A 20000-nucleotide genomic window follows, 5' to 3' on the forward strand; every position below is an offset into this window, starting at 1 on the left:
ATAACCCCTCAAAAGGCGATTGTTACGTGACTATGCCTTGGATGCATGATTGACTGCTCGCCTCACACAACCGAATGTAGTCAGTTGGCAGCTGTCGAAGCGTCCGAAACCATCACGAGATACGCTGTGGACTTTGTATCGATTGATCCAGATCAGTCATTACTTCGTCCTACTGGCTTGTTCGTCCTACTGGCTTGTTCTGGTACCCATAAGTATTGACACCCACCATGGAGTGTCGGTGTCTTTATCCATTGCGGAGACGACGAGACCGTGAGAGACTTCACTGCAGTGGGATATGAGACCGCGAGAGACTTCGCTGCAGATGGATAGACCAGTAGATGGGTACTGGACATCACTCCGAAGAATATGTCGGACAGGAAGATGGATAGGTCATTGCGACCATATCTTTCTTTCCCTTCGGGACTGCCCACAGGTCCTTGGAACCTCATTTCCCTGGACCAGTAGTGGATGCTTGCAAGATGTGTTTGCTTACCCAGCTCCTTCAAGAGGACAAGTTGCATCACGTCCATGGTGTGCAGTTGTAGAGGTAAGAAGGCTGCGAGAGTGACTAGCTCTCCCCCTTCCACGCCTCGTCCTCCATTCCTCGTCCTTTAGGTTGAGGATAGGACTCGAACTCACACTGGCTGGTCGGACGATTGATGCGGTAAGCTTACACATAGAGCATCCTTTTTATGTTTCTTATCAGAATCATAGAAGCAATCCCGCTCCTTCCTCTAGCAAGGGGAGGAAGGAGACTGACAATAATGCAAACCCTTCCCAGAACTTTGCATTAATGTCTCCGACACCAAATATTCTTCACAGCCCTTTTTCGGATGAATCACGATCCCTCACTCATTTCGAAAAGGCCCAGAAGTCTGTCTCTTGATCATACAGCTCCTATACTCCGATCAAGTTGTCAGAGGCAGCAGGGCACTCCTCCTTGCTCTTATGACCAGGAGGAGTAGCCTTGGTGCGCAGAACTCCAGTCAGTTCTAGAGGCTCACTCAGATTCCTCCCACCAATCAGTGAGTCTTCCTTATGTTAAAGGACTTAAGGTTTGTATTACGTGTCGGAACAAGCAACAATTTGTCGTAAATTGTATTTTTCCTAACTATACAAACCTGAGGTCCTTTAACAGATATGGCCACCTCATGCCACCCCTCAATCTGAACCTGGGCCGAAAGGCAAAGTGGAGTGTTTACGGTAGTTACTGCCTAACCACCTCGTTCAAGATTCAATGGCCATAATTCTGGCTACGCTGTAAGTACATTCCTTACGTTAAAGGACCTCAGGTTTGTATTGTCAGGAAAAATACAATTTACGACAAATTGTGATGTTTACATCCAGTCAGGCGGGACTCCTGACCATCGGACTAGCAGTTGCTGCCGAACTACCTTGTCATTAAAACTTACGACCGGTCCAGCTGGTGCTGAAAGTAATTCCTTATATAAAGGACCTCAGGTTTGTATAGTTAGGAGAAATACAATTTACTTTCAAAAATTTTGGTTTTTCTCCAGTTTGAAGTAACCTTGAAGTTTCTACACTGTCCCCTCAGCCTGTTCGAGTTCGGTGTAGGATGACAAGGTTCCCTTTTAGAAGTCAAAGGGGGTCCTCTTGGGTAGCTGTTCCATGGCCTCCTAGAGGTTCTCTTCCAGAGACTTCAGCTTGGCTCTTCCTCATCCCCGTGGATGTCTAGTAACAGTCTTTGATCGTGTCTCTCATATTAATAGTGCTTCATCCTGTTACCAAGAAGTCTAGGCATTTATCTTCCTTTATCAGACGCTCACACGTGCAGCGTTCGACATTACTCGACTTTGTATGTGATTAGTTGCAAGACCCTTTATGTGTTTCCAGAGTCAGGTATCAAGACTCTTTTAAGCAAAGTGCGATCCTCTTCTCCCGACATTCACGTGCATCATTCGACGTCACATGACCATGTACATGATTCGTCGCATGATCATGAACGTGTTTCATCGCTTGACTGTGTACATAAGTTGCATGGTCATATATGTGATTTGTTGCACGAGCGTGTACATGATTTGTCGCACAGCCGCGAGCCTGGTTCTCCCTTATCAAAGGTGAATTCAAGATCTTGTTCTATCTTTTGAGAGCATAGTCCTTTTGGTGGAAGAGATGACCACCTACCCAACAGTAATTCAGCACATCTGTGTAATGCCTTTTGATTACAGCAAAAGACTGACAGGAGCTCCCTTGATATCTTCAGATGGATGTTCCATTTCTTCTACATGTGAGATTGAGCTTCAACTGTTGCGTCCTCCACATCAAGTTAGTGGAGTCCTTCAATAAAGCCCGTACGGCCTTCATCGTAGGAATTGAAAGTCCGTGTTCACCAAAGACTTCAACCCTTCCCAGATAATAAGAATTCCGTTTCATTGCTTATTTACATTTGAATTGTTCCTACAAGAATATTGACCTGACTCTTCTTCTTGGGATTCAGACCTACTCAATTGGTTAGGTACTTGAGTCTAACCCAAGAAGGCTTCCAGCAAAGAAAGGATGAGGAACTACCTCCCTTTCTAACTTAGCATAGCCATACTGGTTGAGTTCTTAGCATAGCAAGTGGTTGAGTTCTTAGCCTAGGCCTAGCCTAAGTGGGCGAGTTCTTAGCCTAGCAAATGGTTGAGTTCATAGCCTAGCCTAGCCAGTTTGAAAATGCTATAACCACTTTAGCCTAGACTAGCCTAAGTAGTTGAGTTTTCAGCCTAGTGAGTGGTTGAGGGCATAGCTTAATCCAGCTAGTACAAAACTACCTTAACCATCGATCCAGCTAGTTCTAAACTACCTTAACCATCGTAGCCTACCTAAGTAGTTGAGTTCTCAGCCTAGCAAGTGGTTGAGTTCTTAGCCTAGCATACCCTAGTTAGTTCGAACCTTCCTTTCCAGCTTAGTCTAGCCTAAATGGTTGAATTCTTAGCATAGCAAGTGTATAGATTCTTACCGTGATCTAGCTGTGTTAGTCCAAACCTAACTTTTCCATCTTAGCCTAGGCTGCACTGGGTGAGTTTGTTCAAACCTTTTCCTACCGACTTACCCTAGCCTAATTGGCTGAATCCTAGGTCTAGCTTAGCTTATTTAAACATATCTGCATCTTCCTAGCCCAAGTGTTAGAGTTCTTAGCCCCTAGCCTAGATGGTTTGAGCTTATATTTATCGGACCTGGTCTTCAATTTCCTTGTGTATGTTCTGATTCCTGAATTCTTCAAGAAGATTAACCCATTTTTCAAGAGTTTGGGATTGGGTTAGGTTAGGTTGGGTCTGATTCCTACCTTAACCTACCTTTTACAGGCAGTCTGTGGTTAACGGTGGTCTGGTTTTACAGTGGTCCCCCCGTATTTGTGGGGGATGCGTACCAGAACCTCCCATGAATAGTTAGATCCCGCGAATAGTTGGAACCCCTATAAAAACCTCCTATTTTGCTAGTTAAATCTCAAAAAAAACTTCAAAAATTTGTATAGCTTTTTTTTAAGTTTTATCACAAAAAGTGCATTTTATGATGAAATTGATAAAAAAAACCCAGGAATTTGTGGGTATTTCTCATAGAAGACTACCGCAAATATGCAAATTTTCCGCGAATAATGCAGGGAAATGTTCCCGAGAGAAATCCGCGAATCCGGAAAACGCGAATATGGGGGAGTCCACTGTATCGCGCTTGTCTAGCCCCATAAAATTGGCAATTTATGGTGCCACAATGGGCTGAGTTCCAGTTATCGGCACCTTATGGTGCCATAAGGGTTCTTATGGCGTGGCACAGTGGTGCTTATGGCACTGTAAGGGTGTTTATGTCATAAATCGCCGAGTTTCAGTTAATGGTGGTTTTCGCTTATTGGCACCCCAGGGAATGAAACCCCCGCTGGGGACTGCCTGTATATCAAGTAACCAGATCAGTAATGTATCTTATTATCCTAGTGTTCTTGTTTCTGCACCATTTAAGATCCGTTTTAGTTCTGTGCTATGTTGCCTAGGAATGTCATCATGTTGGTTCCTTAGTGAAGAAGCCACATGTCCTATCATAATACTAATAACGTCTTCTCCAATGAGTAGTGTACTGATTGTGTGTTCATAAGGGATCACCTCTTAGGATGTCTCCTCTTTTGGAGATGCACGTTTCCTTGGCAGGTCAAGGACTTCTTCCCTGTCTACAGTGCAATTACTTTGACCATTCACAAGTTAACAGTAGGATATTGAGAACATATCTGCGCTGAGCATTTTGTCATCAGACATCCCATTGGATTATTCAGTTATCTCTTTTTATCCACTAGGGAAAGACACATGTTAGACCTCTTCTCTTTAACAGGAAGCTAGAGGTCTTCTGTTCATGGTCCCAGAATTGTTCGTTAGAGCAGAGGACTCCCTTCTGCCTTCTGGGGAACTCTTTGGGACGTTGAACGATGGAGTGCCCACACCTCCCTTTCTCAAATCTTTTAAAGTCCCAGGAAGTTACGCTCAACTCCAACACGCTGATATGGACTTGGTTCTCCCGTACGCTCTATGCCCCCAAGGTCAGGACCTTTTTGAGATGAGCACCCAAACCTTTGGAGGAGGCTCACAAGTACAGGAACTAATTCAAAGGGGTGAATTAAAGGTAACTCCCTTTGTCAAGCCCCCAAGTCTTAGGTTAACCATAGTAGCTCCTATGCCTTCCCTCTGTTCTGTCTGATCCATTAAGTCCTGAACAGAGTAGTAATGAGTTCCAGGAATCTCAAGATGACATTGGTGGTGCCTCTGTGGCCTCAGGCAGAGTGGTTCCCAGATCTTCTGTCTCTTCTGTTGGCATTTCTGAGAGAAATTCCCCCTTGGCACAACCTTCTTTGCCAACCTCATGTGGAGAGGTTCCGCCAGTCAGTACGGTCCCTATCTCCTCACGGCTGGAGACTGTCAGGTATCTTCTCTTGAGTGAGAGGCTTTTCTTGCAAGGCAGCAGGTCGGAATCTGGCTACATCAGGAGGTCTTCATCAGCAGTTTACCAGGGCAAGTGTGCCTTCTACTGTGATTGGTGTTGTTGATGGGGTTTCTCTCCACTCGGAACTTCTGTTCAGCGGATAGCAGATTTTCTCATCTTTTTCAGAAGCGAGAAAGATCTTTCTGTCTCTGTTGTCAAAGGCTACAGGGCTGCCTTGGGGTAGGTCCTATGCCTGAAAGTCGTAGATATCTCTTCATCCTGAGAAATCTTGATGTTGTTGAGGAGTTTCAAACATTCGTGTTCACAAAAAGAACTAAGTATCCGACTTGGGATCTTACTCTGGTCCCGAGTAGTCCATTCAAGCTCCGTTCGAACCACTACATCAATTGTCAGACAGGTATGCGTCTCCAAAGACAGTTTTTCTGTTGGCAGCTTCATCGAAGAGTGTTGGAGAGCTTCGTGGCCTGAGTTATGACATTAAACACACCAGCGATTGGGGTCTGTGGCCTTTGAATTTGTCCTGGAATTCGTGGCTAAGGCTCAAAATCCCTTGGTGCATGATGGCAGATTTGCCTCGTTTTAGATTCCCTCCCTGAATGAGTTCATGGACAGCTGTCCGGAGTTATTGCTTTTTCCCCGTCAGAACTCTGCGTTGCTATCTAAAAGGACTCCTCACCTAAGGCCTAGGTGTTGTAGGCTTTTTGTTAGCATGGGCTGAGCCAAGAAAGACATGTCCAAGAATACCATTTCATTCTGGTTTGTTAGGTGATTAAACAAGCATACTCCTCACCTTCAAGTTCCATCACATACTTAAACTTTAAATGCATAAATGAAACCACAAAACTAATGTCCAATTCTGGAAGTCATCCTAGAAATAGGATTTCAAAGGAGGCTAGGGTACCTCATTTAAATTTTTAGTGAAAATCAAGAGGTCAGTAAAGTATTAAACAATCAAGATACCAAGAATTATGACTACAATTTAAACTACATGAATCTGTTTACCTACCTTTTGTAATATTAGAACAAGCCAGAACATTAGCCAATGTGAAATATACTTTTTTATTAAGCCAGTTTTATGCTAGCACAGGCTCTTGCTCAAATGAGATAGACTTAGTATTTTGGAACAGACTACCAGCTGAGGTTAGGAATAGCACCATATTGGCCAATTTGAGTAGATAAGATAAAGTGATTGACATTTGTTATTGTTTCATTTTTCACTTATTTTGGAGGTGATCCATGTGTCCATTACACATTATGCTATTATACTGACCACTGTGAATGAGATCCAGAATGTAATCTGTACTTAACTAAAAAAAATCTGTGTGAAAGGCAGTGCTAAAGTTGGTTTGTCAGGTCTTAACTTACGGCCATTGTCAAGGATATTTATTTTTTTCAGCAAATCATGATGTCTGATGGCAAAGTCAACAGAATAAGTAAGAGTAGGTAATGGTGTTATTATTGTAACAATAATTTTTTTTTTATATTTTTAAATACAAACGATTGCCATCCACTAAATTCATTCCCTCCTACCTATCAGATTTGGCATAAATAAATCAATTTAAGAGTGAAGCCTCTTAAAATATAGGAAATTTGTCTGAGTATACATAAGCCTTAGACTGTTAAGGTAATGGTTTATATTTTTGGTATGAAATATGTTTTGAAAAATTATACATACTTTGTTACATGATAACAATTGTCTTTTGATACCATTCATCTAAAATTCTGAAATTCCTGATGAATTTCATTCTGAACATGAGCTTTTTCACATGGTAGTTCTGTTTTACTATAATATAATTTCCATTGTTTTAAAGCATTTTCTGTCCTTTTATGCTATAGGAAAGAATGCCTCCTGAAGCACAGGTTGCTGCAAATATACCCGAGAACAGAAAAGGCTCCCTTGGATTAGAGGTTTCAAGGAATGGTGTTTGGGAAGATGTAACAGTTGCAGTAGATTTAGAGGCAGATCCAAATGGAGATTCCAGTGCAGAAGCTTCAGGCAATGAACCGGTATGTGTTACTGTTTCTTTTCAGTTATTCTCATACTATCTGTACAGCAGTAGCCCACAATTATGGAGGAGTTATGGGAGTTCTATCTGACAATGTCCTTGAGAGAGAGAGAGAGAGAGAGAGAGAGAGAGAGAGAGAGAGAGAGAGAGAGAGAGAGAGAGAGAGAGAGAGAGGGCGTAATAGTGGATGGATGGTTAACGATTGAATTGGCTGTTGGCAAGTTCTGGGTTGTCTGCTGGTGCAGCTGGAGTTGGTTGTTAAGATCAGAGTTTTGGGTCAGTCTTTAGTCTTGGGTTAGAGCCTGTGATAGTCATTAGTGTCGGCAGCAGTCTATTGAAGGCATTGAAAGTCAGTTAAGTTTTGTGTTTTATTGATTTGTTGTTTGGTTGTTGGTAAGTTGATGTTGTTTGCTTTGGAGTTGTTGTGCCTGTGCTGTTGGATTTGTTGTGCTTGTGAGTTCCTGTTGGGTTATGTGTGAGTTGTTGTGGTTGAGGGTTGTTGTTGTTGTTGGAGGCTGTTGTGGTTTCTTGGTTTGGTTGCGAGTTGTTGAGGGTTGTTGTTGGTGAGCTGTTGTGATTCCTTGGTGTTGTTAGTGTGTGAGTGTTGCCTTTTTGTTTTTTTTTGTGTTGGTGATTGTGCGGTGGTCTTTTGTTGTGGTTGTATTCCTTGTTTGTTGTTGAGTTGTTGAGTTGTGGTTGTGTGCCTTGTTGGTTTGCTGTGTTGTTGAGTTGTGGGGTTGTAGTTCTTGGTGGTTGTTGTTGGTATCTCAGCGACCTTGACTGGCGGACAGCACAGCAGAGCCCGGAGTATCTGAAGTTGGATGAGTACATGTGTGCGTGTTTTTTTTTTGTTCTGTGTGTAGGTATAGGTCAGTTGTCGTGCGTGTATTCAGTAGTGTAAAGAGGAAAGTGTGACTGAGGGTGAGTTTGGCAGCTGGATTGATTAAGTTTATGTGGGGAGGATTCTGTCTGCTTGTTTTTTGAGCTTGTGATCCCACCACAAAGTGTTCTTGTAATCAATTGATATGTACAGTGGACCCCCTGTATTCATTGGGGTTAAGTACCACAACCACCTGTGAATACTGAAAATCTGTGATATAATGGAACCCCCTCTAAAAACACTTATAACTGTGGACTTTAATAGCTGTAACACCAATTCCCCCTCTAAAAATACTTATAACTGCCAATTTTTTTTTGCGACTAAATACATTTTTTATGATAAAATGATTTAATCACAAAATAATTTGAAAATATAATCTGTGAATTCTTTTCAACAAAAAATCCCTGAATTTCAGAATTTTCTGCAATTTATTGAAAACTGCATAACAGAATAATCTGTGAATAACTGAAATCTTAATTGCTGAACCGTGAATAAGTGGGGTCCACTGTGCCTTGTATTTAAAGTTTACAAAAAATTTTGGGTATCGTATCACTTTTTCAGTTTCAAATGAAGTATGTAATCCTAAATTAAATATTTTAATAGTTTTTTTTTTTTTTACACAATATACGTATACGAGTTGCCTGACATTTGGTTAGCAGCACCTGTAGACTCTCCTGAGAAAAGAACCCTCACCCTTATTGGCCAGGCATGCTTCTGGGAAAGTGAGCACCTGTCTTGGTAGTCAAGCCATTCACTGTGTTGTATAGACTTATTACAAGCAACTAGGGGGTTGAAGGCAGTCTCTGTAAATTGATGGATTTGTATTTTAAAACAATAGATTTTATTTTTAAAAAATTTAATTTGTGTCAATACTTTCCCATCACTATACAGTTGTAAGTATCGTGAGTTGGAAAGAATAAATTTTTTTGTCCTAGAGGTGAATCAGGGTGTTGAGTTACATTACCTACTGAGTGTGAGTGTCTAAGCAAATAGATGATCTTTTTTCTAACAAGGGGTTATGTATTGGACTGAATTCTTGTAGCTGTGGAGTTTTTGCTCTCATGAAATTTTTCAAAAAATGTAGATAATTTCCCCAGAGTGCTACACTTTTGGAAATATGGGTTATGAGGAGTGGATGGCTCCTTCTCTTATAAGTATACATTCTTTGGTGATTTTGCAGACCCCGAGTATCGGGTTGGGTTTTGTTCTGATGGCTTCAAGACAAGCGAAAATTGCCAATACATAACTGGTTAATGGTTCCTCTGTTGGGTATGTATGGGTGCCAATACAGGCAGTCCCTGGTTATCGGCGGCCTCGGTTGTTGGCGATCAGGTTTTATGGCGCTTGTCTAATGCCAAAAATTGGCGATTTTCAGTGCCGAAATGCGCCAATTTCTGGTTATTCGTGCCAATAATAGAGTATTGGTTCCGATACATACCTAACAGGTGCCATTAACTGGTTATTGGCACCATATAGTGCTGATTTTTTGGTTATCAGCAGTGTTCGCCTATCATCAAGCCGCCAAAACAACCCCCACTGTTAACCGCGGCTGCCTTACTCTATTATCGGTGCCAGTAACCAGAAATTGGCACTTTTTGGCTTCTTGACAAGTGCCATAAAACCAGATAGCTGATAACCGAGGCCACCAATAACTGGGAACTGTCTGTAATTTTCTGCTTAAATACCAGAGAATTTTAAACACCATGTACTTTGTTACTTGGCCTTAATTTGGGATAGTTGTACGTCTGCAACAAAAAGCAGGGTCCTTATTTCCTGCTTCAGTTGATAAAGTATTTTACCATAACAAAAAGAAGTGATTTGGGCAGATCGAGTGTAAGTGAGAAAGAAATGGGCGAATAATTATCCCAGCCCAGCTGATAAGTCAGTGGGAAGCAGACCCCTTTCTCTCTCTCTCTCTCTCTCTCTCTCTCTCTCTCTCTCTCTCTCTCTCTCTCTCTCTCTCTCTCTCAGCACACTGAACACTGACTCGAGCAAGCTTTATGTTTCTTTTTTTTTTATTGCTCTGTTGCATTTGATCGTTTTCATGTTTATCAAAATTCTATTGTTGAAAAGGGGATTTTGACGTAAGGAAAAATCTATGTCTGGGACGATTGGCTCGTGTCGCAGCAGAAAATAACCTTTAATCTATTATTTCTAGGGTAATGTACTAACACATACCAGAGAATAAATAAAATAAAGAAAAAGGTCAGTATAACTGACTCGCTCACCCTCCAGGAGTGGGTGTCGGTATGAACACTAGGCGAGTGAGACCACTACCACGAGCCAAATGCCAATAGAAACTCCCACTACAAAATCCCTCCAAGAGGGGAGCCGACCCACAGAGTGAGCAGCTCGTACTACTACTACTCCATCCCATGCTGCCGACTGCTGCGCCTCTGGTGGCCATCCTGAAGTTAGCAGACAATCTTGGGCGAAGGGATGGGTAGGGTGGGATTTCGCTGGCGACACGAGCCAATCGCCCAGAAATAGATTTTTCCTTACGTCAAAACCCCTCCCTTTTCTGGCTCAGCTCGTGTCGCTGCGCGAAATCGTACCAGAGAAATAGCACAAGATTGTAAACAAAAGTAATAAAATGAGAATAAAAATAAATAAATCAGAATAGGTCTCAAATAAAAGATAAATATATAAGAATAGACTATAATTGCTAAAAGATACATATACACAGGGGTATAAAAATAGAAATATGCTTAAATTACCCTTAAATCTAATCATGTTTGTAAACATAAGGTAATTACATATGTACAGGTAAAATTATTTACATGTATCAATGTTATCTGTGTAACAGCATGTATCAAAAGTATAATAGCAATTAATAAAAACAATCAACAATAATAATATATAAAGGAATGTATATGACTTAATATACAAAAAACGTAATCACTTATAATATGATGTATCCCCTAGCATAAAAAAATAAGGGGAAACATCCATGAGATCAATGGTGTAATCTTTATTTGTGAGTGTCCCCTAACCAGACAATAAGGGGCACCCACTACACTATCACAAAAGCAGCTAAGACACAAGGTGAATGCAAATGAACCAGGTAGGAATAGACCGAACTTTTGGGTGAGGCAGGTAGAAATGAGGACTGAATCTCTACTACAAACTAGCTAGAGTCAGGGGAAACTATGTTACCGCTGCTACTGCTGGGAATTTCAGAGCTTCCAAGGACTTAAGGTAGTGACGTTTGAACACTGTCGGCGATTTCCATCCAGTATACTTTTTCAACTCATCGAAGTTCATATGTTGGAAATAATTAATTGAGTGGCTACTGCCCTGACATCATGTGCTTTCGGGGAAAGAGTCAGGATTGGCGCTTGCTTAATAAAGTACAGGATTTGTTGCCTGATGCCTTTAATGGATAAAGTTCCACCTTTTTTCCCTCCTAAACGAGGGGACCCGACGAAGATGAGGAGGTGGTTTCCTAGACAGAAAGGCTCGTAAGGTTGTAACTGGGCAAAGAGATACATCTTGTGGAAGGGTATGTACCTTCCAAGGTTCCCACCTCATCAAAGGATCTTCATTCTTTGCTAAAAAGCTACGTTCCGGAGAAAGTAGGACTTCTCCTGTGGGAAGGAACTGAATATGATCCGGGTCTCTGGATAGAGCCGACAGTTCTGAAATTCTTGCTCCTGAAGCTAAGCTTAATAAGAATAGGGTTTTTCTTAAGAGCATTATAAACGAGCATGTGTCATTATCGGTTTCGGAAGCCAGTTTTAGAACATCGTTTAAGAACCATGAAACTGACGTAGGCCTTACAGAAGGCCTAAGCCTAGCACATGCCTTAGGAATAGACGAGAAGTAGGAATCCGTCAAGTCTATGTTAAATCCAAATTGAAATATCTTTTTCAAAGCTGACTTGTTTGTCGTAATCGTGCTAGCTGCTAAACCTTTTTCAAATAAGGATCTGAAAAAGGATATAGCTGAATTAACTGTCATGATTCTAATATCCGAATCTCTCAGGAAAGGTTGCTAACTTTGTTTTGACAGCAGCATCATACTGCCTCAAAGTCGAATCCCTTTTATCGGATTCCAAGAATAGAATATTCTGAGGGTCAATATTCGCATCTCTTTTTGTCCGCAAACTTCATGAAATCCATAAAGTTAGGGTTTTGTAGAATCCCTGAGGAAGCGAACACAGTCTTCATTTGTACTGACTGGGAGAGCTTGGGACTGGGGATCTGAAGAGGACGAAGGCCCAGCTCCAAAATTAGAGGATACCAGTTGCTCTTCGGCCAGTCTGGGGCTACTAGAGCCACTTGACCCTTGAAAGTCCTGAGTTTGTTCAATACTTTCATGAGGAGATTCACTGGAGGAAGACGTAAATCTTCTCCCAGTTGTTCCAGTCTAGAGCCAGGGCGTCCGTGGCATAGGCCAGAGGGTCCAGGTTGGGGGCTACATAACACGGTAGTTTGTGGTTTCGCTTGTGATGCGAAGAGTGGTGTTTTCCCCCCCTGTAGCCCTGGGACTCTTTGAAGGATCCATTGAAACGAACTGTTGTCCAGTGACCATTCCGACTCTAGGGGTACTGATCGGGATAGGGCGGTCTGCTATGACGTTTCTTACTCCCAGCTATGTGAGTGGAGGAAAGATGCCAACTGAACTTGTCTGCCAGGGAGAAGATGGCTATCATGACGTGATTTAGATGACGTGAACTTGAGCCTCCTCTGTTTATACAATGTAACTACCACTGCGCTGTCCAGGACAGCTAGCTTTATGTGGGAGAGTACTTGGGTGGGTGCGTAACCTTTTAGAGTCAAGAACACTGCCATTGCCTCCAGTACGTTTTAATATGGAACTGACGGAACTGAGGTGACCAAGTCCCTTGAACCTTTTTGACCTGGGAATACCCTCCCCAGCCGCTTAAGGACGCGGTTCTGTGTGGATGGTGACCCCTGGTGGAGGGAACTGAAGGGGTACTGACATTGTATAAATTCTTGACTCTCGCCCATGGCCGAAGTCGATTCTTTAGAATCAGAGGCGGCACTGAGGATAGTTTGTCCCTGGACCTGACGTTTGCTCGCGAGTGCCAGATTCTGGTTAGGTCTTTCAGTTTGGCTTTCATTAAGACGTTTGTCACTGATGCAAACTGGAGAGAACCCAGGATCCTTTCCTGGGCTCTCCTTGACGCTAGTTTGTGACTTAGAAATTGCTTGACTGACTTTGCTATTTCTTTCCTTTTGGTTGATGGAATCGACAGAGTTGTGGGATGATAGATTCCATTGAATCGCCCAGCCACTGAAAGTTTGACTCTGGAGTGAGTCTTGATTTGGTCCTGTTTATTTTGAAGCCTAGATATTCCAGGAACTGAATCACTTTTCACAGCAGTAGCTCTGTTGCATTCCTCGACTGATGGGGCCCAGATCAACCAATCGTCGAGATACGCTACTACCATGATCCCTTTGCGATCTGAGTTGTTGCACTACCACTTCCGCTTCCACTAGCTTCGTGAACACTCTGGGTGCCAACGTTGAGTCCGAATGGAACTACCTTGAAGGAGAATGTCTGGTCTCCTATCTTGAAACCCAGATACGGACGGAAGTGTCTTGCAATAGGGATATGATAGTAAGCGTCTGTAAGATCGATAGAGGTGGTGACGGCCCCACGGGGAAGTAGGGTCCGCACCTGTGAGATCGTGAGCATCTTGAACTTGTCGCAAGCGGATGGCTAAGTTTCAAGCGGGACAGTCTAAGAATTTACCCTTCTTTTTTGTGAGCCTTTCTTTGGCACGCTGAACAAGCGACCTTGAAATTTTAATCTCTTGACTCTCGCTATAGCTCCTTTTGAAGGAGATCGTCTGCGTACTCTGTCAATTCCTTGGAAGGAAGTTGACGGAAAGGTCTGGATGGAGGTGGGTTCGTCCAACCAGCTCAACCCAGACCTTTTGACACTATGCTCTGAGCCAATTGGCTGAAGTTCCACCGGTGGCGAAAAGTGAAACAGCCTCCCCCCCTTACCTGAAGTTCTTCATTGGTTCTGGTAACCGCCTCGGCCTCCTCTGAAGTGCTTCCCCTGTTAAAGGGGCCTCCCGATCCTCTCCCACGAAAGGAACGCTTACCTCTACCTCCCTTACCCGAGCGGTCATACTTCTGAGAAGCTTGACTCTCGAAGGCTTGATTGTAAGCTGGAGAGATGGCGTAAGAGGTGGAGGGCTGAGGCTGAGGGGATATCACATAAATTGGCTGTGATTGACCTTTAGAAGTGGAGGGTTGGGCTGTCTGCACTAACGGTACTGTTTGGAACTTGTTGAGGAAAGCGTAGTTGCTTCTTCTGGTAACGTGGAAACGCCTGGGTTTTTTTCTTTTGTCCCTTACCTTTAGGAGTCAAGGTCTTGCCTCCTCTTAGCCGAAAGGCCCCAACGATCCTTAAGGCTCTGGTTTAACCTGGTAGCCTCTGACTGGACCTCCTTAAACCATAGCTTCTGGGAAGAGATCTGCTCCCCAGATGCTAGACAGAGTAACCTATTCGGTTCATGCCGAATGGTTGCCTCTTGTAGGACATGCTTCCTACAATTCGTCCGAGCAGTGGCAAACTCAAACATATCTGACTGTACCGTTTGAGTCAGGGCTTTGGTCATGAGCTTAAAAATCGGTTCTGATCCATAAGCCATGGTAGCTACCTCAGACATAGCCATAGAATTGATGGATCTGGCTAGACGCGATTTTGCATCAAACTCAGCCTGAATAAGGCTATCTTGGGAGCCTGGGTAGCTTTTTTTTCACCAACTGCTCCATAGCACAGTCCGGTTTGAGTTTTGCCAGCTGAGAATGTATTCGGCAAGTCTTCCCACAATTCTCCAACTGAGGGGAGCAACGGAGAAGTGGGATCCGCTTCCTTCAACTGCGGTATAGGTTCCCCCTTCTGGGCCGCTGGGATGGTCGACCTCGCGATCTTGGTTAGGAACGGGAGCGGGGTACTCTCATCCATTGTAAAATGGTAAAGGGACTCTTAAATGGTTGTATCTTGGGTGTTTAGAACAATCCATGTCCTCTAAACACCTGAGCCATTCTCTCTGAGCCTGGTCTCGTGAGTAGAGGACTGTCTCCTTAGGTACCTTATCGTTCCCGCACCATAGCCGACGGCGTAAGCCTTGCGTAGCCTATGAACGGAGGCTGAGGTCTTCCGGGAAGAACTCGAAGTCCTCTATTCTTCGAGTCCCAAATTACCGGTATAGAGATGAGACCGTCCTGGAAGGGGGTCGTATGACGCTACTCTCCACGGATTGTTCATAGAGAACTGAGGTAGAGAGTCATACGGAGGAAGTTGGGATCCACTCGTGTTGGACAGTGGAGGAGAGGCTAGAGGAGCTTCTCTCAGCCCGGCTATAATGGAGTCCTGGGAAAGTAATCCTGTCCGACAGACGAGAGATCATTTGCTCCATGCTACTCTTTACGGACCCAACCAGGTCCCCCACCTGTTCAACAGGCCAGCATTGGAGTCCAAAGCCGGGGGGAGCTGCTGCGGAGGTGTGGAGGGGAGGCTCTGAATCGGAACCAAAGGTAGCGGAAACTGGTGATTCTGCCGGAGTGCGAGATCTCTCTCTGGAGGATTTACTCCTCGAGGACTTAGAGCCGGAGCTAGAGCTTTTAGACCTGGATGCTCCGGGATTCCCAGCCGGAGACTTACGGGAGGAGGATGAAGCCGAAGTCGTCTTCTTAGACGACGACGACGTCTTAGTCAAAGTCATCACCTTAGACTTGACCTTAGTCTAACCGAAGCACCAGGAGGAGAATATATTTCGTCACCCGTAAAGCCTTGGAAGGATGGAGAGGTTGCAGGAGTAGAAGAAACAGTTACGCCCAAGGGGCCCTGACCCTTGGGTGTCCACCGTACCTACCTCGACCAACAGTCGTCTATACCTACCATAGGTTCAACATTAATATCTATGGTCGCGACATCCGTAGAGATATCCTGGTCCTGATCAGATAATGAGGTGGCCAGCTGTTGTTGGATGAAGGCGATAGTCGGATCCGCTTCTATCGGGTCGACGTATCCTGTCGCCTTGCCTCCGGGGAAGATTAGTAATGCCAACCGCTTCTCTAGATGTAGGGCTGTCCCTTGGCGGCGTTTTTCCCAAAACCGCCGCCCCACCCAGGCCCGCAGGGTAGCCAGTGCGGTATCTCTTACCGCCGGAGCTGGAAGAGAGTGGCGTAGTTTTTAGATTTTAAGAATCACTTAAAAAACTAAAACTTAAAGTTATAACTTAAATTAATTGTCCTTATTAGTTATATGATGAAAACTTAAGCGCTAAAAAAGAAGCGGAGCAGCTACTGGTAGATGTAAAACTTACCCCTTCCAAAAGCTGGCTCACCAGATCGTAAACTATGGTACACGTCTCATGGTACCAGACCTGGATGTCCCCGAGCGGAGTCGCGCATGGAGCATGGGACCGGCAAAACTTCGTGTCCACAAGGGTCCTGAAGTGTGGCGGAAACATCCCGGATGCTCACAGTTGGTGGCCTGTAAGTGGGGAGACACATGAGTATCTTAAAAAACATCACTTACAGTCTAAAGGACAGAAGAGCTCCGTGGCATGCCGGAGCTCGGAAAAAATTTGTGCATAACCCCTCCCTGCATCGCCTGAAATAGGCTATAATCCCGGAGAGATCCCGGTAAGAATATGTAAGGGAGGGGGTGGGATGGTTTAAGGTTTCTTAAGATAAACTTAAAGATAACTTAAACCTAACACACAAGCAAACCGGACTAAGTCCAGTGCGTAGCGGAGTGTAGTAACTCAGCAAAACGGTAAGGTTAGTAGAGACCCACTGTATGCTCCGGTCCACCCTACTGGGTGGACTAACAAACTTTCCGCTGCTGACCAGGACTCCGATCAGGAAGGAGCCCTAGTAAGATGGGAAAGAGCGAGAAGACATTACAGGCTCAAGCTAGCCCGGAGCGACAAGGTAGCGCGGAGTGTGGGCAAGCCAGTACCCCCCACTCCGTACCAACCGGCCGGTACCGAGAAGACCGGGAGAGGTCGAGACCAGTCTGGTCTGTCCCGACTCCCTAGCCCCTCCGCCTGAGGGGAGAGAGGGAGGCAGGCTCGGGTATGAGGAGCGAGCATGGGGCAGACCGACCCCGCCCCCCCCGCACGACTCTATGGTAAAGAGCGGGAGGGGGGGGGAAGAATGACTGGACAGGCGTCTGGCTGGCCCGTGATCACGAAGTGACCACGAGGCGGTAAGACCAAATACGACAACTAAGCCTAGGACAACCACTGATCAGGGAGATGCTATCGGAAAGCATACTGAACTGAAAAGCGGAGGCAAATAAGCCCACTGGGCCGAACCAACTGATCAGAGAGATGCTATAGGGAAGCAAACCGAACTGATGAGCGGTAGTATAGGCTCAAAGAGCCAGGACCTAGGCTAAGCCAGACGCCTAACTAACCTAACAATAATAAAATATACAGTTATATAAATAAATAAATGAAAGAAAGAAAACAATATAGCAGGAGAAAAAATCCAGGAGTGTACGACTAACCCGAAGGCAAGTCCTACCACTCCAAAAGCTAGTCAGAGGCCGATACTAAGAACCTGGACTAGGGTCTGGATAGAAGAAGCCTACGTAAGGTAAAAATACATGCATGCATGACAAACCTGAGTAGACCGTACCCTAAGTAAAGCGGATAATCATAAAGAGCGAAGATAAATAAGGGGATGTTCTAGGTATTGGGAGACCAAGAACGAACCCATCACGAGGCAGAACCATTGCTGCCATGCTTCCGACCCCGAGGTCGTAATTATACCTAAAAACGGCAAATACTGTCTCAGGGCCGGAAAAAACCAACTAACCGTAAATACTGAGTACTTAACTTAGTTGCTGCGATAGCTGCACGCTCCATAATAGAAAATCCAATGAAAGGGCACAAAAAAACACAGAGAGAAAAAATATCACAACCGCTCGTGTGCGCTAACTTGAAAGGATGGCCACCAGAGGCGCAGCAGTTCGGCAGCATGGGATGGAGTAGTAGTAGTACGAGCTGCTCACTCTGTTGGGTCGGCTCCCCTCTTGGAGGGATTTTTTGTAGTGGGAGATTTCTATTGGCATTTGGGCTCGTGGTAGTGGTCTCACTCGCCTATTGTTCATACCGACACCCTCCTGGCAGGTGTGAGCGAGTCAGTTATACTGGACCTTTTTCTTTATTTTATTTATTCTCTGGTATGTGTTAGTACATTTACCCTAGAAATAATAGATTAAAGGATATTTCGCGCAGCGACACGAGCTGAGCCCAGAAAAGCTTTGTTCTTTCATTTACTATTTTGCAGAATATTGTTCAATAGACCATTTCACTTGGCGCACCAAACAAAGGCTCAATTAGGAAATATTTTCTTTATTGCATTTGATTGATTTATATTTTATCGTTACGTTAAATTTATTGTGAAATTCCCTTTATGTGAATTGTTTTAGCTTTTACATACATAGAGTAATATTTTAACTCTTCTTCTCTCCTCAACATAGCAACGCTCCCTCATTCAGTCTCAAGTCAGCTGGGCATGATGTCGCCGCGGTTACGTATGATTTTATGCATCTTTTATGCTAATTTTATATTGAAATGATTTATACTTTATTTTGTCAAATATGGTTATCATTAAACTATATATTGTAAATAAAAAAGAATATTAATACAGTGGTCCCCCATATTCGCAGGGGATGCGTATCAGACCCCCCCCCCCCCCCTCCCCCCCGTGAATAAACGTAGTTAGAACCCACGAATAGTCGGAACCCCTATAGAAATGCTGAAAACGGCCTATTTTGTTGGTAAAAACTCAAGAAAAACCCACTGGACCGGTTGTAAGATTTACTAACAAGGTAGTTCTGCGGCAACTGCTTGTCCGTTGGTCGGGAGTCCCGCCCGACTGGAGGTAAACATATCACTTTGCTTTCGACCGCCGTTGGGTGAAGATGTGTGCTTGCCTCTCTGCCAGCCTCTGTTGTGAGATTTTGTTGATGAACAACTTTAAAGCTGCCTACTTCTGCCGTTTTCTTTGTGAAATACTTAGTGAGTGTGTAACTGTTAGTACTTTATTCATTATTTTTGTTAATTTTCTGAGGGCGTGAATGCTGTCGGGCCGTAGCCTGTGATATTGTGTCTTCTGGACGGAGGAGTAGTGGGAGTTGTATGAGAAGAAGAGGGAACCACGTAAAGTCGCCAAGGTGTCGTCGGAAAGCTCTCCCTCGACACCTCTGGTGACAGACACTTCGTCTTCCTTCCTCCCTCCTAGCCAACTCCCGCGGATGACTCTCTCCAATTCGGTGGATGTGTCCTGCTCCGCGTCTTCACTCGATTTGTCGAGCGCAGAGGAAGGAGCGTGACACCCCGACCTGGAGTGTTATTCGGGGTCTTCTGTCTGTTCAGGGTGGGATCTTTTCGCCTCTGACCGAAACAGGAAACTTAACCTGACTGTTGCTTCCCCAGGTGTTTCTGGCTCCGCGGGTGGAGATCTTCAGCAGGTGTGGCGATCGCTGAGTCTTCCGGGCACTCTGAGTATCCAGGGACTGATCCAACACCTGGCTGTGGCCCGAGTTACTCACGGGGTGGTGACGATGACGACCACCGCTGTCTCTACACCAGGGTATGCTGCACCTGGTGTATACACAGTATATTACGATGGTAACACCTTCGGCCGCAGTACAAGCCCCGCTGTCGTACGTGCCGTGGAAGGAGATGGTTCCTCCGCCGCCTGGGTTTGCTGTCCTCGCCCCGCCCCCTGACTTCGAATGCCCGAAGAGCTCCCCCCTTGACCGTCCTCCGGTAGCTGTTGCTGTGCCTGCTGTCTCCGTACCTGTCCGTGGAAGTGTTGGTGCTCCTGCAGGTCCCTCCGGACAGGTGGAGTTGGGCTGTGTTGCTACCGCAACTGCCCCAGCTCTATCCTAGATGGAGGACCTGTCGGTTGTCCTGAGGAAGCTGGCGAAGAAGAAGTCCAGGAAGAAGAGGAAGGTGTCGTCGTCTTCTGCCACCTCTTCCCCTTCGACTTCCAACGTCCCCCCAGCCGAGGAAGAAGAAGCTGGCCTACACCCCCCCCCCCCCACCCCCCCCCCCCCCCCCCTGCTAAGAAGTCTTGCACAGACTTCTAAGGGTCTGTCCCGCCGAAGGATCTTCCGCTGGTCCTCCTGTTCCTCTGTGAATGGGGCCCGTCCCTCCTTCCCCAGGAAAGAAGAAGACGGGGACC

At 44.9% G+C, this 20000-nt stretch overlaps 1 protein-coding gene across 2 annotated transcripts in view; it reads left to right on the forward strand.

Annotated features, from left to right (window-relative positions):
* Window positions 1-20000, forward strand: part of LOC135220955 (retinoic acid receptor RXR-gamma-like) — a 68060-nt gene that overhangs the window by 34686 nt on the left and 13374 nt on the right. Inside the window, exons 4-5 of one of the 2 annotated variants that reach the window (XM_064258608.1) lie at window positions 6757-6927; window positions 18289-18395. In XM_064258608.1, coding sequence (XP_064114678.1) covers window positions 6757-6927; window positions 18289-18327 — 210 coding nt within the window. In that variant the 3' untranslated portion in view covers window positions 18328-18395. Of the gene's footprint in view, window positions 1-6756; window positions 6932-18288; window positions 18396-20000 lie in introns of those variants that run through there. The other variant, XM_064258609.1, reaches the window with a different exon arrangement.

The sequence above is a fragment of the Macrobrachium nipponense genome, chromosome 2 (assembly GCF_015104395.2).
Source record: "Macrobrachium nipponense isolate FS-2020 chromosome 2, ASM1510439v2, whole genome shotgun sequence".
Classification (NCBI taxonomy): Eukaryota; Metazoa; Arthropoda; class Malacostraca; order Decapoda; family Palaemonidae; genus Macrobrachium; species Macrobrachium nipponense.